The sequence below is a fragment of the Polyodon spathula genome, chromosome 24 (genome assembly GCF_017654505.1).
Source record: "Polyodon spathula isolate WHYD16114869_AA chromosome 24, ASM1765450v1, whole genome shotgun sequence".
NCBI classification, from domain to species: Eukaryota; Metazoa; Chordata; class Actinopteri; order Acipenseriformes; family Polyodontidae; genus Polyodon; species Polyodon spathula.
In genome coordinates, this window is record NC_054557.1 from 15,386,446 (window position 1) to 15,410,932 (window position 24,487).

Sequence of the window (24,487 nt, forward strand, 5' to 3'; positions counted from 1 at the left end):
CACTACTTAATGTATTGCATTGATATGCATCGTTCAGAAAACAAATACATACAGCCCCAAGTAGTACATTTCAACACGCATTATTACCATTGAGCTACAAATACTAAATCCTGTTTCAGAGTGCATAATGTAGTCCAGATCCCTGCTTTGCTTTGGGGAAGCATGATAATATCAAATGTAATCTCAGCTGATGCAATTCTTTATTAAGTGACCTTGGGATTGAAAGCATGGCTCTCTATAGTTCTAATAAATTTGGCCATGCTTTTTCTTTTTTTTTGTAAACCTAAGAGCTAGAATCTTCCAAATATGGTAGCATGGTCTAAATTTTCTGGTGGCTAGAGTTCATGTATCTTGAAACTCTTATTGAAACTCTTCTGTCTATTGCTGTCTCACTTTCAGAATATAACATCCCCTAAAAAACAATACTAGTATCCTACTGTATACTGTGCTACACACTCTGTCCTTTTATAGGAAACTGTATTGGGGTAACACATCTGCAGTCTTTAATAGCCAAAGATTATTTAAAGAATCCACTGTCGTTAGCCATTGCCATTCAGTGTGGTGTACTATAGAATACTGTGCATTGATAAGCTGTTGATACGGAAACTATACTTTACTCACAATGCAGGGAATGGAAACACTGCTGCAATCTGAAAATATCCCTTGGGGCCCATGTATCCGGTTGCCATTTTTGGCTGCAGTTTTCCCTGGAGATCAGTGATGTTCTCATCCCATTGCTCTCTCATTCACTTCAATGGCCGCTTGGTGACAGGGGCCGCTGTGTTCTGCTACCATTGTATGCCAAAACAATAACAACGATGTTTTTTCTGCAGCAAACTAGCAACATGTGCAATTATTGTCAAACACTTTGAGAGAGCAGGTTGAGTCAGCAGGGTTCCTTGAATTGCATTTTTAATAAGGACAGATCTGAATGGCATGATGAAGTCTCTTGGTTCGTTAGTGACAGCAAATTACATTTTCAATTAGGAAACCAATACATGTCTTATCTGCGGCTCAGCTTACCTTATGCAGAATGTCTTCCCTTTACAGCACTTGACCACAGGTTAGCGGAGTGAGCTATGCTAAAATTCACGAAGACCTCAATTAAAACTGCATGCCTGTGGGGTCTTCAAAGTGACTTTTTGAAGAGGTGCAAAGACGTTAATCATTTGTAGCTAGATCAGTTCAGAAATATCTGTACAAGTGTTTAATCACATAAAACATTCACTTGATTCCTAGAATGTGCAGTAAGGAAAAGTACAACCCCCTTGCGGAAACATTCGCTTAAGATTGAAATTCTTCCACCACGAGTCTCTTAAAACGCAGTGGTATTAGATTGCCCATCGGAGAACTTTTGTAAAATAACTCCTGGGCATTTGATTAAGAAGCACAACACTTGAATGGGATCTCTACTGAATAGTGAGCCTTCCTGCCTCATTACCACAACCATTCATACATGCCAAAGCAAATCAGAAAGGGGGCTGTAAGGAGCGAGAAATCAAACGAAATGAGTCATCCTCTTGCTAAAACCGCTTCCAGATTCCACTCCCATATTCTACAGCACACAATAATTATACCACCTAAATCAGTGACAGTAGTCTCTTTATTTTCATATTCACTTTAATTTTGGTAGTTTTGGGTGAATGCGTGTTCTAAACCCAGGAAATGGTTACGTTTGTGCCTTCTTTAACATACTTAATCTCCATGTGACAATGTGGATAGAATTGAGAAAACTGTGGGCCATGATTGGCCGTCCAATGAATTCATTATTCAGTTTAATTTAATTGAAGCAAGGTGTGTATAAAAGGCTGTAACTGGGCTGTGTCTCCAGTCTTGTAGAGGCTGGGGCTTAAGAAGGAGTGCAGGGAGTTGCTGCCAGAAAGTAACCAAAAGCTGACTGCATATTGTTTGTTAAAAATAATTTGTTTTGTTTTTGTTAAGGCATAATCCTCAGTAGCATTGTTATTTAAAGGCTGCCTTTTTACCTAATCACTTTCGCAGACTCTCACACTTTATGAGATCTGCCCAGCCCCATTATCAGCAAGTATGGGGAAGCCATTTCTAATCTTATATAAAAAGTTCTGTCTGCACTGTAGTAATGAAGAGCCAGACTCTGTCATTAACAGAACAAAGTAGAAGACTTTCATCAGCTCAGGAAGTGCACTCATGGTAGTCCTCTCAGTCTTTGTCTGACATATTTTTGCACGCTAACATAATGGAACAAAATGATTGCGGCCTGCCCCCTTAGTATGCGGTTAGTGCCTGAAGTCAGGTGAATGCATCTCATCATAAGATTGTCTATTAGAAAATTGAAGTGACACGATTTGCCCATCGTGGGGATAATAATAGACAAGTGGCCTAGATGCATCCTGGCATCAGACCTGACCAGATCTTGGCTAAACTAAATCTGGACAGGTTTGTCACGGCAGTATTTACTGGGTTTTTGAGTTTGTGTGTTTTGTCAGTCCGTTTTTAGTAATTACAGTTCAACAATTTAAAGTACAGGTCACCTATAAGGATAGATATATACCATACCATGCTAGCTTTTAAAGTGTTTTTTTCCCCCTTGTTTTATTTTTCCTTTAAAGAAGTTGCTTTAGTTTTCCACCGGTCTGAACATTGCATGCTAAACTGACAAGACAGCTGATTAGAAGGAGGGCTAATGTTCTGAAGCATCTGACAAACCGTGTTTCATATTCACAAGCCAGCCTTGTCTCTCAGGGTTTAACGACTCAGTGCAAATGTCCCTCTGCTAAACTCGCCTTTTGTTTCAAAGCACAAAATCCTTTTTGTGCGCAACCAACAAGAATAATTTCGCCGAGATGGAAAATCTAAATAGGAGCGACTCTGTCTAAAGCCAGTGCTGTTTTGAGCTCCAGAAATAATTGTTAGGAGAGGACACTTTTTTTTTTTCCCCAAAAAAATATTGTACGATATAGTCATTGTTGCGTGTTATTGACAACTGAATAAAGAAGTTTGTCTTGAAACGCATTGCATCAGTGTTGGGTTCTGCTGATGGATGAAGTGCTCAAGAACAATACTTTACTGGGTTTGTTACTACCCTGCAAACGTGCTGCTAACCCTTTGACAGCTGTCATCAACACAGCCGCTTCATCACCAGACTAAAGACACACGGGTCTTCAAAAGTTGTCTGCTTGTAGTTCGGTCACAGTCTGGTATTTGGACTCGTGAAAAGAGCTGGTTATTTTTTTAGGTCTCTTATAAAATCAACCCCCCTAATTTATATGTACCTACTGCACCTCAGTGTTGTGTAATATAGAAAATACACAGTATACTGTACCCTCCTGCAAGTACTGTACACAGGGCCACAATGAAGCAATACAGCTCCACAGGGTGCACCTGATGAGGCAGAGAATGACAAAGTATCTCCCACTGAAATAAATAGGCATGCTGTAACTCTAGCACTGTCCGTACAAGCATACAATAAGTGTTAAAGTGGTAAATCACCAAACCATCGTTTCTTATAAGAAGAGTCCAGTTACTTTTCTGAATTTGAGGATTAAAAAATGTGATTATCTTTTCTAGTCTTTTAGTGTTTAAGTTTCAAGTTCTCACAAAATGAATTTCTAACTCTGTTTAGGCCATGGAAAATTATTTTTGTTCAGCAATGATGGATGCCTTAGCCAGGACAACCTTCTTAGCTGTTCTGTGAGCCATATAACCGAACACAGCAGACTTGTCATTAGAAAAGGAGGAAGGATTCGCTCTGCTTGCTGGCCGTTGGGAAGAGTCTCAGTCTTGGCTTGGACCAGTGGCTGGACTGGAAGGGGCGCTGGTGCTTTCCCCTGCTTGGCTGTTTCACAAATGCCTGAAAGCCCTTTTTGGTCTTTTCAGGTCATCCCTTTAGCAATCCTGTACCACCCCCATCCGAAACTTAACAGTCGTCAAAATAAACAATACAGGACTTGCCTCGCTGACCTTCGTCTAGGCCGTCTCCAATATAACATATTTACTCAATGACAGGCCCGGGCTCCGTCTTTCTTTTTGATTACATATGATTGCACCTTTTTTTTTCAGAGAAGACTCCTTTCTAACTGATAGTATACTTCTTTATGGCTGTCACCGTGCTTGCCTAGGCAATGACAAACAGCTACAGTATGTGTTCTGTGTAAAAGCTGCACATTCTGCAAGGTTTCTATATGGTTGGGGGAACGTTTCTAAAGAGGATACATTTATTCAGATGTGATAATATATTTCTGTAAATTGCAATGGGAAATTGAAAAACAACGACTACCTTTTTAAAGACAGCCTCTCTCTTTTATAAAATATTTGTAAGAAGAATGCATGAGCTGAAAGTGAGTGATAGCTGGGAAGCCTGTTTGTTTTTGTGACTCCAGCTGCAATGCCTCTATACCGGTCTGATGAAATACAGAATGTTTTTCTGCAGAATGTTAAATCAGGTGTTGCATTTATGGGAATTCTGCCGATTTATTCAGATGGTTATTATTTTTCTACAGTTGCATTTCAACCCTCTCCAGGTTTAAAGTAAATAAGACCTAAAACAGGAAAATGTGCACAAAAATGAATGTAAATATAATAGATAATTAAAAAGACACCTGAAAGATGAATGTAGTTATTAGATTATTTTATGAGCGCGAGTTCACTTTGAAACAGCTGTTTATTTTAGATAGGGCTTAACCGTTATCCCTCTTCACAGCAATCCTGAGCTGTTAATAATGTCCAGAAGTCTAACCATGGATCAATCAAAACCCTGGTGACAACCTTTCACAACTCTGTTATATACTGACCAATACTGCATGCACCACTTACATAAATCACATTACCTGAGCCATTCGAAAATCAGTATGTTCCTTTTGAACTTACTTCGTTTAACAGTATTATAGTTGAACTTTTCATTTGGTTGGGTACACCAGAGGGTGATCAGTACGATAACTGGTGAAGGAACGTCCTAAACGTTTGTCTGCTTCACTTACTGTACCTTATCATTTTGTGAAGCGCTGGCAAATTTAACTTATTTAAGACTGTCCAGTCCTGCATAGGGACAAAACCAATTGACAATATTAACAGTATTTCAGTTTTGAAGTGAAAAATAACCTTACTACGTCTTCCGTGTTTGTGTGGTTGAAATCGTGTAGTAAGAATGTTATAAAGCACCTGAATGGAGCTGTAATCAACAGTTACAGCTTGCTGTCAGGAGTCCGCATCGTGTAGCTGTTACACTACATTGATCACTGCCGTTCTGACACCTGCAGTTAGACAGACATACACTGCTGTTTAGAAACACAGGCTCCTTTTGATTTGCTCAAATACCACAGTTTGTTGGAAATAAAAATTCCCTCCTGCTCGCTACACTGATGTTGAGAAGATGATAGAGTACTATGAAGGACAAGCCCAGCAGGTTATCACTGCAGCTCAGCCAAGGGCAAGCCAAGAGCGAGGTATAAACAGATTAACACATGGGAGAGACAACACAGTTAAAAACAACACAGGCTGGTTAAAAGCCCTTCAAAACAACCTCCTGTAAGGCAAAGGTAGGCAAAGGCTTGGTTCAGGTTGGAGGCACAGCTGCACACATCCCAGCTTGACATTGTGTACTGTTTTGGAGGGTGTGTTGATTAGAGCCCAGTGATGCAAACAATTACCAGGGGAGTTAACCTAACAAAGTGCATTTTAATGAACTGCAAGACAAACTGGAAACAGACTGCTCTAAGTGGGAATGTGAACCCACAGCCAGGAGTGAGGCAGGTCTGTGCACTGGGCAAGACTGCCGCTCTGTCGTACTAAGATACCAGGAAACAAAAAGCTGTATGCATGCCAGCGCTCTGTACTCTCTTCGTTCGGCAGTGAGCCAGGTCTTGTGACTTATGTTCCAGGAAGTCATTGAGGAGAGTGGCTTTTTTTTCTCATTTCTTACAATGAACAGCAGAGTGTAGCACATCATTGAAACAAGGGACCACGCTTGTGCTTTCAAGTGGATGTCTGTCAGCAAGGTATGCTGGGTAGTTTTTATGTTGGATTAATTGGGGCAGGTCCAAACAGGACAGGGAAAGTCTGTTCAACCATTGCTTTAAACATGGGTTTCTGTCATGTGTTTAGCATGTCTGATTGCTGCGTTAGTGTCCTATGTTCCATGTTGTTCACTGTTGTTTACGCTTATTAAATTGGCCCATGTGATCTGTATGAATTAAAAATGATCATGGGCCACCCAGTGCAGCATTCCTGAGCTGTGTTTTGTTTAATTAATGCCTGCGGGTTTCTGTTCTATCCCAAATGGAATTCTGCCCCCTAGCTCAAAAAACCATAAGGTGGGACTCTGACAGGCGTTATGTCGTCCAAACAGAACTTGTGCACGATATGACGCAAATGGCTCCATTGAATTTGGAATGAGCCCGTCGCTGCAGCCTACAGACGTGGTGGCCGTTGAGTATTGGGTCTTGATCCTGACAGCTTTATTGGTTGTTATGTGTGGAGAAAAGAGCTTGAAAGATTGATTGTTGACTGGAACAGTCTGGGGAGATGAGAGTGCCTGCAGGAAGATGGCTTGCGTTTGTCATCTGCATAATTGCCAGCTTGGCGAGGTGACACGCAGTGATTACAGGACGGAGCTGCGTAGGGGCTGCTAGGTGCTGTTACAGAATACAGATACGAAGGCATCATCAGTGTCCTAACTCCCTCAGCTTGACAGAATTAACAGCAAAAGATTCATTAGAAATAAGACAGCGCTGACACTGGGCACACTGTCATCTGAAATCAAACTTCACGCATTGTGTTATATAAATGGAATAGGTACTTGACTCTGACCTCTAAAAGCAGATTTAATTAAAGCTAACAGTAGTTTTTTTTTTTTTTTTTTTGGGGGGGGGGGGTTTGTTGCTGTATGTAAAGTTAAATTTGGTTAACATAGTATGTTGACTCTTCAATTCAAATGAATCAATCGAAAATGAAAAATAATACAGATTTTTTTAAGTCTATGAAAGTAATCCCCAGATAAGCTGCTTTTGTAAATGCGGGTATCATGGATCGTTCTTGTGATAGTCAGCATAAATGACAAGAATAGAGCCAGTTTTGCTCAAGCAGTTTCCAGAAGAAGACTGTAGCCTTACAGCAGCACCCTGCATTGTAATCTTAGGAAGTTAAGCGCTGCTGACGCCAGCAGATGATGCGATGAGCCTGATTTCTGAGACTCTTCCCTCGATTTGATGAGGTGCTTTGAGTTCCCACGTTCCTGATGTTGGGAGCTGCACTGTGGCACTATCGACGTCACCTGAGACCCCACCCCTGCTGGATTCGATAAACTAGTGTGTCCGGAGAGTCTGTGGAGTCTTCAAGTAGACCTTGTCCTTGGCAAGCCGAGGAAGCATGACTGCAGTGCAGGAGAATGACACAATAAAGCAAAAAAAAGTACCGTTCCTCAGAGTCTGTTAAGGGTAAAGATGATGTCAATTTGTCCCTCCAATAAACATGTCCTTGGGTCTCCCTTGCAAGCATTTTAGTGCAGTGGCTCTTTCCTGTCACAAAAAGTTACCAAACACAGAATTAAAATGCGTCTTTCTGCACAAAAATAGTTCCCTGTCTCTGCCGTGGGCTTATGTTATTTTCCAAGCAGCAACACACAAATTTTACAGTATTAAACAAGACAGCCATGCGCTGTTCAGTGTTCAGAACTAAGAGGCTCTGAGTTTTCAAGAAAAAGATGCCCATTTCAACTTGTTTTACTGTAGGGTATGTGCTGTTTTGCTTCCATTTGATAGTGTTTTACCTGAAATAATGATGACATTTGGCATTCTTCTTAACCATGACCAATAACCTGACAAGTACATTGCCAAAAGCATTGCAGAGTGCAGCAAAACACAGGTGCATATGGTAAAGCAAGGTTACCCATTATAAAACAAATGTATGGTACATTATAAGCATGTCGAAAGGAAAGCAAACTTGCAAAATTGCAGTGTAAATGTGCTGTTGGAAACTTTGAAAAGGGAGAATAAGCATTTGTATTTATTTTACTATTAGGGCTCATGCTTTATATATACATTTCCCATCATGCTGATGTGGTGATGGATCATCAAACCCTAGTTCCAATTCTAGCTCTAACCCCAACTCTAACCCCAACTCTAGCCTGAACCCCAGCTCTAGCCCTAACCTCAACTCTAGCCCTAAGCCATTCTGTTGGTACTCATTCAGCTGCAAAACATTAAGCAGCAGACTGTGAGAGAATTCATTACAAATTCAAGAGAAGAGTGGGAGTTACCATTAGTATCTCTTTTAAGGGACAGTGTGTGCTCCCACCCAAAGTACTCTTCAGCACACAGTGCTGGTATCACAGCAGGAGGTGAGATCTGATGCCAGACTGGTTGCTGGTGTCCAGCTTGTTTTCGTCTGCGGCGTATCGCTTTCAACAGCCACTGTGAACTAATCTTCACTCCAGGAAGTTCTTCTCAATGGATTCAGCCTCTTCTCTCACTGAGGGGAGTTCCCTGGCACTCCCTTCCCATCTCAGCCCGCTCTCCTCGCTATAGCGGGATTGTTTCTCTAACCTTGGTGAAATCACTTACAATTTATGAACCCAGCCATGAAAATGAAGAAAGCGATTTGGCCTCAATTCGCCTTTCTTGTGTGTGTGAGCATTTCAGTCATGTGTTATCACACTAATGGAAGCCCCTGGGGCTTGTAATCCCCACAATATGAATGATTTAGAAGAGTCTCGCAGATTATATTTATTGGTGATCTTCAAGGGCAAGCCTGCTATTTACATTGAAATGTATCGGATGATCCAGGTCTTTGTTGGTTGGCTGGTTGGTCTGTTGGGTATCTGGCTGGTGTTGGGTTTGATAAACGCACAGAATCTAGTTTTTGTTCAAGGTTAACTGTCACTCATGCAGCATGTGATGATCATGCAATAACATTGAGGGAAGTATAAAAAAGAAAGAAAAAAGGAAAAATTAGGCCATATTTCTGTATTACTGCTTATTTTACATATATTTAGTCTGATAGGAACCCATATAAAACCCATATAAATCTCCTTCTTTCATATCTAATAATATGTATAATAATATATGTACTGTTTTGGCGGTATATGCAAATGTGTGTGTGTGTGTCTGTGTGTGTGTGTGTATATATATATATATATATACACACACACTCTGTGTACATATACTGTGTCTATATATAACTTGGTAGTTTAAAGCCCTTTTCTGCGCACTTTCCTTATTTAACAAACAAAATCAAAACACTGGAACAAATAAACGGTTTAAACAAAACACTAGAAAACAACTAGAACTTCATTCACCTCTCTTTCTCCCCTCTCTTCATTCTCCATCTCTCTCATTGTTTTTGTAGCATGTGGCCAGGGTTAACTGACAATCAAGACAGTAGTGGTTTTAGGCACATGCAGCCCATGCAATTGTATGGGGCCCCAGGCAGCTCAAGTCTGCACCAGAATGAATGACTTATTAGCCATTTTACCTTTCTTTTTATCTATAGCCATGCGCAAATCTATCTATGTTTTGCATAACCATGTTACCCACAATTTAAGTAAAAAAAAGACATTTAAAAATGACTAATTTTGACAGACTACAAACATAGTTGCTTGCAGGTGCTGCGAATACATTTATAGGTGTCTCACACACACAGGGCTGCGTGTTTGAATGAACCTGGAAACAAAATAAAATAAATGCATTTCCAGCCGAAGTATCGTCCTTGCCTCTTGCGATGATCAACTACATCTACAGGGAAATTTGCTGGACCTGTATCTTAACCTCAGTATTGTTGACTTGCATCTGCTTTTGACTGTGCCTCTCACAGGAGTGTCAGGAGAGAGAAGCTTTTCTTGCCTGAACATGGAATTAGTAAAACAAACTATTTACTTTCTACAATCTCGCAGAAGCGTTTGACTGGACTCGGGCAGATATTGATCGGTCACCAGGTTTGCCGGAAATGGGATTATTCAGCTATAATTGCAGACTTTGTCGCTGCGAAAGCTGGAAAGGTTCATTTCTAAGTGTCTCTGTGAGTGTTTTATTTTTGCGATTGCTATGGTAAAATGCAGTACATTTAATAATGTCGTTGTTGCTCTGTTTGACAATCATGGTATCGTAGCACAGTATTACTGGTAAGAATATGGAATAGGGGCCCTGGAATCAAGCTTTGCATGGGGCCACCGTGGGACAAACTCCGTCACTGTCAACAGATCAGTTGACACCTTGCCACATTCCACACTTTTAAATTAATCAATTTAACCAAAAAACATTAAACAATTAACCCATAAAGCAATTAAGAGGTCTTTACCAATACGACCTCTTCATACATTTCCCTGTGTGTGTGTGTGTGTGTGTGTGTATACATGTATATGCTGTCCTGTTTCTTAGTACACGAGTCACATGTCTGTACCTTCAGGTAGACAGGCCATTATGTGCGCTGCGTTTAGACGTTCTGTTACCATGGCTCCAGCTGTGGGCTGCTGCTCAATGCAGAAACATGTCCCCCAGACTGGCCGGTGAAATTCTGTTTGTTCCTAATGTTGCGTATCATTCTATTACATGATTCGGGGTAATTGCGTTATTAGGCAGCCCCTCTCGCTGCCAGAGAGCTGCTCCTGCGCTGTGCTCAGTCTGATCAGCTGCGTGGAAAGCTGGTATTGCATTTCTGGGGCAAATCCATACTGTATTCTATTCTTACACTCTGAGGATGACCTAGATACTCTGTATGCTCTGTCTCTGTTTATAAACCACATGACACGGTGCAGTATCTGGGAATCCTTGTATCCTCCCTGGTGATTTCACAGTGGGAGGATCTCTCTTATTGTGACTAGGGTAGCCAGGAGTGCGTTCTCCCTTAGAAACAATGGGCATATGTGGAAGGGATGGCATGAGGGTTCTCTTGAGTGTTCTGATCCATCTTGCACAGCAGGCAAGAACCCCCCCCCCCATCCAAAAAAAAAGATGTTTCCATTGAATACCTAAGAAAACTTTGGTATAAAATCCCCCCCCCCCTCCAGTGCTTTTCTCTACTCCTGGAGTTAAAGGGTTAACAACGCAATCAATATCATTTAGTAGAGATGCCTGGTTTGATTGGAGGTCAAGCGTCAGTAGAAATAAAATAACCTGAAGTTACAAGTAGTTACAAGTGTCTCTGCCCTTAAAGCTTACTGTGTTATCCCAAGAGCATAGCAAAGTGTAGTAAGACAATAGTAAAAGCCCAGTGAAAGCTTGGTTTATCACGGAGGACGAATGCAAAGCATGGCACAGTGCAAAAATCACAGTTCAAATATACTATGTTAAAACAATGATAATGACAGGCTGTCTGTATTTTTCACATTCCCTGATCTATGTATATTCTCAGTGGGAGTGGTACTGGTGTGTTGGAGGGTGCATTACTTCACCTTGCTCCAGTCCTCTCACACTAACCCGTTCAAGCATTTCCAAGCCTAATTCACGGAAGCTGGGCGGAGACGTGCCTTTCTCTGCTGAGGGGTGCCCTGCTCCCTGGGGAATTAGCTTCCTGATGTGTCGATGACATCTCTAATAAACTGCCATGATGAAGCCTTTAAATAGTGCGCCACTGTTTGCCATTATTATTTCCCCAACAATAAATAAACAGTGACTGGTAGCACTGCAGGATTTTTTATTCTTCCACTTCAGTCAATCAATCTTCCATTGATTTTTAACTGCATTTATAGCCTTGCAATTATATCCATCATTTTAAAATGTTTCCCTTCCATGGGGAAAAACAATATCAGTTATACTTAGCGAACACTTGGTGTAAACATGCCCGAGTACCACGGACACACACACAGTACATACACACACACACAGAGTACATACTACAGGCCTACTGTACAGTAGTCATGTTCAAGTGATCTTTGAATAGCAGTAACTGCAGATGTAGCCAATTTAGAAAGCATGCAGAGTAATTTTAGAGCTGGATTTCCGAGCTAACACAGAAATGTCTGTGACCTTACTCAGAAACTGCTGTGATTGTGAATCTTGAGCTAATATCTCTGCACATGATAGGACTCCTAACCACAATGTTGTATATCTGCCATGTGTAGGTATAATTCAGGGGGACTGGAAAAAGAAACAATGGTGGTCTATTTGGTATTACAGTACTGCAGGCGACAAAACAATGTAATAATCTTACTTTCTCAAAAGTGCTGTTTTCAAAGAAGCTAAACATGTATTTTCGTTTTAAAACATGACAGATTGTTCTGCACAAAAGTTAAAGAAATCTCTGATGAAAAACCTTGCGCTTCCTTGGAAAACCGTCAAAAATCTATTTTTTATTTCAGACCCCCAGATACTCGAGCTGTAATGGAAAGCATGCACCTTTATTTATTTTACGCAGAGAAAGAGACTTTCAGTGGGTGGTTGTGTAGACGATGATATTCCACTGCGCTGGGGACACAACGAAAAAGCATGTGCCAGGGGACAGTAATGACTTCCTTGTAATTGTCCAGAAGATCAAAAGCAATTTCTCATTCTCCTAACAGTAAATTATCACATCAATATTCAGACAAATATATAATCAATACCTGCAAATCAATAATAGCTAAGGGAATGCTCATTAGACATTGAGGATGAATGACAGATGTTGCTGTTCAGAAGAGTGCTCACCGGTGCCCAAGGCCTGTTGTTTCAATATCCAACACAGAGACCGTTTCCTTTATTTATACTCCCAGAAATGGGTATGATTCATGTAAGATTCATGTGGATTAAATTCAGAAACGACTGTCAGTGTTTGGTTTTAATATATATCTTATCTAAACTGAATAACACAAACTTTTTACACAAACATTAATTTACCTGTTTGACAATATGGGCAATAATCCTAACACTAATAGTCAGTGCACTAGAGCAGCCATTTTGAAAAGAGCTTTGAAACAGACTTTAAAGCTACAAGTGTAAAAAGTTCACTATAACTCTTTGAAAATATCAGTTGAAAATATGTATGATGGCTGGCACTCTAGGGTATGCAGTAATGGCTGAGATATTAGAATCTGAGGCTGTACAGAGCGTGCCTGTCTGTAGTCCTCACTTTTACATGGGCAGTGCAGGTGTCAGTCATGGTGTTTTGGTGGGAATTGTATGTTAGAATGAACAGTACTTGTTATAAAGTTTGTTCAGGTGGTCCTATGGTTTTAATGTACTGGCCACCAGAATGAAGCTTGTTGCCAGTTTCCTTTGAGAACTTGTTAAATATAATATAATAATAAAATAATAAAATAATAATAATAATAATAAATAATAATAATAATAATAATAATAATAATAATATATTGGGGCAATTTATTTGTTCAACATGTAATATAATGATATTTATTTATTTTTTGCTAACCTGTTAATTAGACAGTCACATCTGATACAAAGGGAACGAATGTGCATTTGGCAGATGTCACAAGGCAATATCTGCTGGAAAGTGCAGTGGCCTGTACAGTCAATTTTTGCAGAGGGCTAGTAAGCAGACATGTCTCTGTATATTGTGGAAATGTTTTGAAAGGCACGCTCTAAAGTGACATCCTGAACGCTTGTCGAGAGCCCCAAGATGCGATTCTAATCTGGGAAGGTCAGACAACTGGAGCAGCTAATGCCAGCGCTGAGCCTGAAAGCCCCCTTTACGGCAGCTTGCCTCTTGTCTTGCTTTTCCTTTTAATTAAATGTTTAGCTAGCCTTCATTCTTTCTTTCTTTTTCATAATGTACTGAAATTGGAAAATGTTGACGTGGCAGACACACGGTCATAGCCACTGGACAGTCTACTGGACGGCAGCAGTAACAGGAGTCGTAACCTAGCTAAGAGCAGAACAAGGAGAAATTCCATTAGATGAATCCCCTTTTAAAGAAACACATTCATGAATGCATGCCAAGCCTATACTATTAGCCATTAAAAAAAATTCAGCTTTCAAAATGAAGGCCACATTTGCATTAAAAAGATAGATAGATAGATAGATAGATAGATAGATAGATAGATAGATAGATAGATAGATAGATAGATAGATAGATAGATAGATAGCTGGCTGGCAGGGGCTTAATGTTTTGTAACATGCAGTATTAAGGAATATCCACAGGGTGAGGTGGTCTGCAGCCTGGTTTACTTGTTCACATTAATCTGACGAGCAGGGGTGCCAGCTTTCAGTAATAAAAAAAAATACAATCTGGGTTTTTCTGTGGGTTTCCAAAGAGATAACACATCTTCAATCACCGGCTACTGTACCTTTCATCAACTCATTGTTGTGCTGTATTGTCCATGCTTGGTAGCAGGTGTGGGCTGATTGGTGACAGCACGGAGGCAGTTCCACAGAGACAGTTGACTGTGTAAAGCTGGTTACAGTCATGGGGGATTCAGGGATCAGCAACAACAGCGGCTGCATCTTTGCATTGATTTCACTCTGAAGAAACAACACTGTTGAGTAGTTTGATATTGGTTTGGGTTCCTATTTTCTCTGGACAGGAAGTCACTGTCTAGTTTTCCATGTTGTGTAATCCTGTTTTACTTAAACCCTGGTGCAGGGTTACAGAGTTTCACTGAAAGGGACCCTCTGTCCAGCACAGAACTTAAGGGGACTTAATAGTTGCGGACCAACGTGGAAGAGAGGGAAGCTTTATAGTGATGCGCAATCAGAGATGCTCCTAAGGTCCCGCATGCGAGGCTGTTTGCGTATGGGGGGGGGGGGGGCACGCTGCATGTGTAAAACAATGAATGCTGGTGCAGCAGTGATATTAGCTGTCACAATAGATGCCAGTGAAGAAGAAATTACAAAGCGCATCTGCCAAGTGAGCCAGTGAATAGAAGAGCAAGTGTAATCATTTGAATGCAGGCTTTCTGGACGATGTTTAATTTTGGGTCATTTGTAATGCAGCATACAGAATTGGGGAGAAGAATTGTGAAAGCTCTTTAAGATTCTCATGAGGACTGTAGAGAGCAGTGTGCCACAGGAGTGTTTGATACAGGCTGCTGGAGGTGAGCGCTGCAGATTTAGAAGTCTTTCAAAATGCCGGCTCACTGGTAATGATTTTTGTTTCTCTTTGATTTCTGCTAAATGCCTCTAAACCCCCCCCCCCCTTTTTTCTTTCTCCCCAATGTGTGCTGCATCTGCTGCAGAGTGAATCTTCTGCTGACGTAAGTCTCATTGCCTAGCTAGGTTCAATTCTGAATTCTGCCTCTTCTTAGTCACTGAGAAACTACTCTGATTGGGTTTGCTTGGTCTACTTTTGGTTAGTTTGTAAGTGGGCATGGTGGACAGTCCACCTTCTACTGTATTATCACAATGTTACAAGCTCCCGTCGTACACAATGCTAATGCATTTCAGTACCACGAAAATGAGGCTGCATGCCCAGGATTCTGTGAGTTTATTTTAGGGCAATACACAATCTTGTCTCCTAATGGAGACTAATGTTTTCTCAGTACATAATTAGAATGCAGATAAGTGCTAATACAGTACTGTGCAGGAACAATACAGCATTATACTTAGAAATTAAAAGCTCTCAAGTAGCTAATGCTGGCTAATGTGAAAAAGTGTGTGGTTTAAACTTGGGAAATGTTCCTTATTCATAAAGCGTTATCTTTGCAGTGCTATTGTGAAGCTTCGGTGATAACGACAGACTACAGTTGTGGGTTCCTGTGGTGCAGCTGAACTGAAGAAGCGCTGCCCTGGCGCTGTCAGACAGGGCATCTGTAAAAGGGCATGCCAGAACATTGCTAGTCCCTCGAGTTTATTCTGCTGCCAACATGTATGCCAAGGAGAGAAAAAAGCCCTCCAAGCTGACAGTATCCAGGGAGGAAGATGGAAGGCATACAGTATCTCGATAGTGCAGCTGGCTTGAGAGAAGCATATCAGCGTGCCTCCAGGGCAAACAAATTCAGCTGCAGGAAATGTGGGTTTTTGCGTGTGCGCATTGCCTTTATTTTGATTTCCTCCTACTCCACGATTATTCTTTCCTCTGCTGTAGAAACCTACAGATGGCTGTAATGTGTGTATTAATATTTGATAGAAACCAAGATACCACCAGGGATATGTGGAATATCAATCAGAGGTCTTCTTCACTCGAAATACAAACGGTTTTGCCCCTGTGTGGTTCCAGGCAGTACAGAGACACAGATTGAATTATATATAGCACACAGTTTGAATCAGGCAGCAGTTCATTTCATGTTATTGAAGTAATAATTATAAAAATAGAACTATACCTATAGTGCATTGGAATCAATGCACAGCAATTGACTTGCATTGTGGAGAAACAAAAGACTTTGCAAATGCATGTTTAAATAGCAATTATTAAACAGCAACGTGAGTAAAATGCATTGAGCCCAATTTCGCACTGTGATGTAATGATAATTGTAGTTTAATAAGATGCTGAAAACACGCTTTCTGTAGTTAAACCAGATTTATATTTTCCTTTTACTTCTAAACTTTTTCATATTGCCTTTCCCTTTAACTGGGATCTACAACTTCAGTGACAGAAGATTAATAAAAGAGAAGCCCAGGCAGCTGTATTCAGAAACTTCATTTTGGTAACATGTTACTACCAGTCCTTCCTGTGGTCAAAATGGACCCGGGAACCAGCAGTCTGGGTGAAATTATGCTCCTGCCTCTTGAGAGAGGTCTCGTTTGATCAGACAATGCCATGTGTTTGCTCTATCTTTTTTTAATGAGAGTTTGCTGTTTTTTCTTGCAGCGAGATGCAAAGGGACATTACCTGTTTGACCTCATCTGCCATCACCTAAACCTATTAGAGAAGGATTACTTCGGAATCAGATTTGTGGATCCTGACAAGCAGAGGGTAGGTTCTCAAAAGAAATGCACAACCCATCAACGCTGACTCGCATGAGGGGCGTCTTCTTGTTAAAACCCTAATAGCTGGAACTACTTCACGGTTTTAAGTCTTATTTACAGTAGGCCTATTACAGCTGTTGGTACTTGCTGGGTTATCCTTATGTAGCAAGCAGTGAACTTCAAACAGCAAAAATGATCAAAATCAGTGAAAACCCGACTTTGGTCTTGTGAAGGTCATTACAGGTCATTGAAGGTCATTGAAGGGTATTGTTTACCTACCCAGCTGGAGTGTCCAGTATTCTAGTCAAAGCATGAATTCATTCTACTAGTACTATTAGTATTCTTATATGTTGTTGTTTTAGGAAGTTGGTACCCATGGTATAATTTTGTTAAGTAACCTTGACTTTGACCACCTCTCCAACATGGCTGGCTTTTTTTTTCTTCTTTTTTTCACATTACCCAGCTTGCTTCAAAATGCTGAAACATACTGTGATAAAGTTACCACCATGGTAACACTGTAACTATGTAGCCCCACAATGCAGACCCGTCACATTGTCAGTAAAGATGCTTTGCTAAATCTAACCCTTTGAAATGTGCTTTCATCCCCTGAAAGGCAAAATCCTTCACTTCTGTGCATCCGTGAACAAAGAAGGAACCAGGCAAGCTGCAATGCTGGCACTGCGAGACAGTGAAGTTCAGCAGAAAAGCACATTCATTCTCGTCAAAAGCAGACGTGATTCAGTTGCGACAAGCAGCCGGCCTCAAATGTAGAGCCATGGGCAGGGTCAGCGAGGAGGGAAATTGGTTTAGCTGGCATGCTAAGAGATGCAGACCGCCACTCGTCTGATAAGACTGCAGGTTTTCTTTCTTGGTGCTCTGCAACAGCCTTCTTCATCACTTCATGTGGGAAAAGGATGCCAGCAGAATTGTAATGACTCCACGTGAACCACTCGAATCGCAGCCGGGTACAGTGGATTTGAGTGTTGGGTCATTAGAAAAAACACATGCTAATCGGGTACAGGGCAACAACACTTAAACTAAAAAACACATGCTAATCAGATACAGGGCAACAACACTTAAACTAAAAAACACATGCTAATCAGGTACAGGGCAACAACACTTAAACTAAAAAACACATGCTAATCAGATACAGGGCAACAACACTTAAACAAAAAAAAAAACATCAAGTTGGTTTATTTTCCAGTTAATAAGAGCACGGTGCTATTACATGGTGGGAAATACTGCATTTACCACAATTTGATTAAGATTTGATTTTAATAGACCATTGTGTTGGAACGAAGGTTGATGCAGAGGCTGCTCTCTGTGCTGGCCTGCTAAGGGAAGGTTTTACTCCCACACCCCTCGGGTGGTGGGTTGAAGGCTTGGGCCTTAGTAAACTGGGCTCCACCTGATCCAGCAGTTGACAAAGATAGCCCTTCCAGTCCGGATCTTTGATCCAAACGTGCTCCGCGATACCTAACTGGATAAATAAACCAAGCGAATGAATGCACCGTTTTTTTTGTAGGAAGAAATTATGACTATGAATATAAATAATTACAAAGCTAATACAATGTATCTAAATGATTAACATAATGACATAGAAATGGGCCAGTTAATCCTGTGTTTTGTGATACATTTTCTGCAGGGTCCCTTAGACCCTGATGGAGCAGAGATATGTAGGCACACTGTACAGTATGTGGAATGTAGTTGTGTCCCCACAGCTGAGCAATATGGGAACAGACAGATAAAACGCTTTATCACATGTGATATTTATTTTTTAATGGCTGATAATATGTCAGGAAATTACATTTGTACATGTTGTTTTAAAACACTGTCTTTGATCCTAGCAGAAACACTCCCAATGGGGACAATACTGTTAATATAAATACAAGTGTGTACAGAAGAAAATAAAGAAATAATAAAAACACTGCCTGTTAGTCAGAGAGAACAAGACTGATATAATAAAACATGTGTGTTGTGCATTGCAGTTTGTCTGTGTGGTCTTCGTTGTATTATTCATCATGTGCTCCTGAATGCTATCTACTAAAACTTCGTGCTGGTTGAATGCTAATCTTGTGTGTCAATATTTACATTAACACTGTTAGCACCCTAACAATAATCCGGCCGCAGTGAAAGTCGGAGCGCCTGTGTTTAATTTCACTTGCAGAAGGTATTTACACACTGCTGTGAAAGCACAAAATCATGTTGACTGTTCAGTAGCCAGTCATTGTATATTTAAACATCTGAAATGCTTCTGAATGTGTTTTGTGTGAAAAAACAGTGCTGTATTTTGTTAACCAATTTCAACGACTACATGCAGGTGCAGGACTGTACAGTGTTTCACTTTGTTGACATGTTTGATGTGCTTTTGCCTTCGTGAATGATGTATGTGTCATGCTGTTACAGACATTTACTGTACATTTTGCAAGAAATGCCTTCAGACTGATTGATCATCTTTGCTTTATCATTGCAGCATTGGTTGGAGTTTACAAAGTCAATTGCCAAACAAATGAAATGTAAGTATCCTGATGAATCAGCTTTTATATGATCAGGGATATTTATACTGAGAGCTTTCGTACAATAACTGCAACGTGAAAACAAATTCTTCTCTAGGCTCATGAATGAAACAGGAGATTTCTATAGCAGTCTCGTGCATCCACACCACCCCGAGCAGCTGGAGATTTCTATTCAGCATTAGTCTGCCGCCTTTGGAGAGATGAAGGGGTTAGATTTGGCCCAGCTGTTTGGTACAATAATAATTCTAGTCAAGCACTTGCTTCCCTACAAAATTCCATCCCTGAATCCAGAAGGACATGGTCCTGCGCCCACAGTCTTATCTGGATGTGGACATCAAGACTTCCGAGATGTTTCTGCAATGACTTATCATTGAATGTCAGCCATGGAGCAAGAGCAGAAAAGACCACATCACATAGAGCTTGGTTTGATCAAAGGTGTTGGAAAATCAAACCGGTACAGCAGCACCTGCTTCTTAAATTGGGTACTAGAGATTGAAACTCAGATGGTTTGGATCAATTGATGCTTTTAGTTTTCCCAACTTTGATGTCCCTGCATCAGTTCTAACATCCTATTTACTGTCTCCTTGACAATGGAATATAGATCTTTACAAATACAAACATGCTGTATACCTTCAAGGGAAATAATATTATTGAAAATGGTATATAATGTATTATAATTTGAATTTTAGACTCTGATATTATAGTGGCAATTTCCCCCACTCATCCTTGCTACTTAAAATAATTCAAACATCCAGAAAGCGTGTTTTGTGTGTTATTTTAACGATTGTTTTCTCTGGTTGTATTATACAGCTCAGCCACCGTTCACCATGTGTTTCCGAGTCAAGTTCTACCCTCCCGATCCGGCTACTCTGAAAGAAGAAATAACCAGGTAAGACTGAACAGCCCCCCTTCATTGCACTAGCCAGCTCAGACTGGGACTGATCACAGGTGACTCTGCTCCATGGTGCTCAGCTGGGAAAGGCACGCCCGGGTTCCGTGCAGGTGAGTCATACAGTTAGGAGGTTCCACAATGTGTCAAGTTATCAATCTTAGCTGGGGGTAAAATAATTGCGTTCTCTCAATTAAAAAAAAACTCTATTGCATGGACAGATGGAGTTGCCGTGGATTTCCAGTCATCCCCGTTCTGAGTAGGATTTGTTTCTTGTTACTTACGATCATGGTCATGAATGACAAAAAGCTGAACTGTACTGACAGCTATCAAGAAATTCTACTTGTGGTCACCTGTTTAAGACCTGTTCTGTTTATGGTCTACTTTCCCCCAGTGCTAGTTCCCTCTCTGTGATGCAGGGTACCGCACATGCCTTTCAGTAGTCACCTGTTTGATTGGTACAAAATTTAAATTTATAGTACTTAAAAACCTGCACCAGCCTTAAGAACTGATTAAACTCGACATTGCAGTAAATAGGATTCTACCAGTGTTTCTTATCTCATTAACGGTCCCCAGCTCAAAACTGTTAAATACAATCTGATTGGATATATCTAGGTCCTTCAGAAGTATATCATAAATGTCCTGAAATGAAGAAAGCAAACAGCGGCAGAGTTTGGTGTTCAGTATCCTGTGGGTTTATTCACTTGAAAAAACAGTAAGAGGTCACTAAAGAGTCATTCTTCACACCAGACAAAAAATAAATATCTCCCGCTTTCCTCTCCCCTGCTGTGCTCTCCGGGAGATAAACTCAATCAATAGCTAGAAAGGTAGAAAGGTCAGCGTAAGCCAAAGGATTTTATTCAAGTATACATGATCAGTTTACAGATGCCCCACAGACAGTAGCACAATTCTGTACGTGCTACTCAATGCTTCTGTTAGTAGAATAGGTTCTTCTGCAAACATTCATAGTCTAATGCTGAGGGAACACAAAGCCACTTTTTCAGGAACCTTGTTCCAGGAGACCGGAAGACCTAGTTTCCTCAGCTTAAGACTCCCCATGTCCTTCCTGTGGTCTGTTAGATTGTGTGCAGTTTACTGCTACAAGGATCACTTGCTGTATAGTTGTGGGTGGGCTGGTAAGTGAGTGTAAGCATCAAAAAATGTTAGATCATCTTGAGCCAAAATAAATTAATAGTGTATTCTGTCCTCATTATCCATTTTCACAGGGCAGAGGGTCTCCTTGTGACATCGTGATATGATAAGGTGCTGTTAGTTTAAAACAAAGACTGCTGCTGTTTCTCACCAGAACTGACAACTGTTTAAAATTGTTCTCGTACGTTCATCTGCTCTTTTAGGCCAGAGAGCTGACATGCGCTCAATGTAGTCTGAGAGCTGCTGTGAGTGCCACACTGGTGTTTAATTACAATTCAGACAGGGAGTCACGTTTACTGTAGTGTGAAATGAATTCAGTGCATATGTAATGAGTAGGACTGAGGGAATAAGAAGATGAGAGATTGACTCTCATTTGAGACGGTTACTGAAACATGAAGAAGGACAGTGCAGGTGTACGAGGGAGGGGGGAGGGGGGAGTCTGTGGGTGGGAGGGCTGCTGTGAAGTGGGGAGACACAAGGGGCCTGTTGACTTGTTTATGCTGCTTAATTAAAACATTATTAATTGTAACTTGTCAGAACAGTTTTGTTGTATCCCTTAAAGACGAATGTATTACACTTTTGTAATTGACTCTAACTTATAGTGTATGCAGAGTTTCCTAAAACTAGTGCACAGATACTCAAGATGAAAATGATGACGATGATGACCAACCCTGTGGTTTTTCTTGCAAACGGTCGTATTAAATAGATTTTCTTTAACTGCGTTTGATAGAAGAATATCACTTGCAGATTGCAGCCCTCAGTGTTCACAGCTAACACTCTCCTTCAACAGACTGGCCGTGATGAGCTGATGCATGTTGGGACACACTGTGCAGATGAAAGGGCCGGCCTCAGCAGTGTCAGGGAGTTATATGGCACCTGAAGAACAGTACAGCATAATGGGCTGACACAAGATTGGCGCCCAAGTAGAATACCTTTGACAGAGCTGGTGTTCAGTACAAAACTGCCCCAGTTTTTAAACTAAAGGATGAGAAACTCTCTATATTAACATGGGATTGCACACATCAAAGATCTCCCTTTTGATAAGCACTCTTCACAGAAAGTACAGCACCAGCGATACAGCGATACAGAACCACGTTGTGCCACTTTGCAATGGAGTTCCTCCCGGGCCAGGAGGGATATCTCACAGGGTTCTCTTATCTCTCAATGCTGCTCAGTAATTAGCTAACAGTGGAACTCCCTGACACCTCAGAGACAGCAAAATCCTGAAACGTACTGTATCTTATTTTGTGTGCACAGACACGAGGCAGGAAAGGGCTTCCACTTGTACAGTTGGCCTCAGTTTTAGTATTCCATTCAACACAAATAAATATTGCTCCGAACATTCCCCGACTGTTGCATGAATTGATCATTTCCCCAAGAGCTTTTTCCCAGGAAAATGTTAATTGAATTGGGCCCTTTGTGTGCATACTAGCAGGGAAATGTAATGGAGTGTGAGTGGGGGGTGGGGGGGGTTCAAACGAACTGTTTCAAGGTTATCTCACTGCTCTGTCCTGTATGTGCAGAACATACGTTTGCAGCGCAGCCTTCATTTTTAACCGCAGTCTGACACAATAATCTGTTTTTGATTTTTAGTACATTTGAAAACTGAATCTTGCTTTTTATTTGTAAATGCCTCACTTTGGTGGTGCAGCTACAGTACATCACAATGACAAGACATGAGTCGCTGTGTATCCGCGGGCATGCATAACACTGCCTTTAGCTCGGAGGTTACACTTAGCAACAACAATGATTTATTAGACATTATCCACGGCTCTCTGCCATGCATGCTATAGTGAGGCTCCAGCTCAATAATCTGATGCAGGATTCTGCACAGACAGCACAACGCAAGAGACACATCTCCCACTGCATTTAGTTTTTTATTGAAATACTGTTCTATACATACTGTGCTACAATCCATTACAAGCAAGATTTCTCTTTTGTTTCTCTTGCGCAGATATTTAGTCTTCCTGCAGATCAAGCGAGATTTATACCACGGTCGCCTGCTGTGCAAGACTTCCGATGCTGCGATGCTAGCTGCCCATATCCTGCAAGGTAATTTGTTTGGACAAGATAATTGGGCCATTCATACTGAGTGCTTATTACATTACTTCACCTGCAACAGGTCATACCTCTTAAAGAAACCTCCATGATATAGATAAAGAGGGTAGGCACAGGTGATGCTGAAGAGAAAAGAAAGATAGCACCATGTGAGGAGCCATCTGAAATGAAGAATGACAGCGCGATGTGAGGAGCCATCTGAAATGAAGAACGACAGCGCGATGTGAGAAGCCGTCTGAAATGAACGATAGCACGATGTGAGACAGCCCTCTGAAATGAAGAACGACAGCACGATGTGAGACAGCCCTCTGAAATGAAGAGCAACAGCGCGATGTGAGGAGCCCTCTGAAATGAAGAACGACAGCGCGATGTGAGGAGCCATCTGAAATGAAGAACGACAGCGCGATGTGAGGAGCCATCTGAAATGAAGAACGACAGCGAGATGTGAGGAGCCATCTGAAATGAAGAAAGACAGGACAATGTGAGGAGCTGTCTGAAATGAAGAACGACAGCGCGATGTGAGGAGCTGTCTGAAATGAAGAACGACAGCGCGATGTGAGGAGCCATCTGAAATGAACGATAGCACGATGTGAGGAGCCATCTGAAATGAAGAACGACAGCGCGATGTGAGACAGCCATCTGAAATGAACGATAGCACGATGTGAGGAGCCATCTGAAATGAAGAACGACAGCGCGATGTGAGACAGCCATCTGAAATGAACGATAGCACGATGTGAGGAGCCGTCTGAAATGAAGAACGACAGCGCGATGTGAGGAGCCGTCTGAAATGAACGATAGCACGATGTGAGGAGCCGTCTGAAATGAAGAACGACAGCGCGATGTGAGGAGCCGTCTGAAATGAAGAACGACAGCGCGATGTGAGGAGCCATCTGAAATGAACGATAGCACGATGTGAGGAGCCGTCTGAAATGAAGAACGACAGCGCGATGTGAGGAGCCGTCTGAAATGAAGAACGACAGTGCAATGTGAGGAGCCATCTGAAATGAACGACAGCGCGATGTGAGGAGCCATCTGAAATGAACGATAGCACGATGTGAGGAGCCGTCTGAAATGAAGAACGACAGCGCGATGTGAGGAGCCCTCTGAAATGAACGATAGCACGATGTGAG

General features: G+C 41.3%; 1 protein-coding gene across 2 annotated transcripts in view; it reads left to right on the forward strand.

Annotated features, from left to right (window-relative positions):
• LOC121299077 (FERM domain-containing protein 5) overlaps positions 1–24,487 on the forward strand; it is a 79,307-nt gene that overhangs the window by 40,535 nt on the left and 14,285 nt on the right. For both annotated transcript variants that reach the window (XM_041226593.1, XM_041226592.1), the window contains exons 2-5: positions 16,645–16,749; positions 19,216–19,258; positions 20,069–20,147; positions 23,254–23,351. In XM_041226593.1, the coding sequence (XP_041082527.1) occupies positions 16,645–16,749; positions 19,216–19,258; positions 20,069–20,147; positions 23,254–23,351 (325 nt within the window). The remainder of the gene's footprint in view (positions 1–16,644; positions 16,750–19,215; positions 19,259–20,068; positions 20,148–23,253; positions 23,352–24,487) is intronic.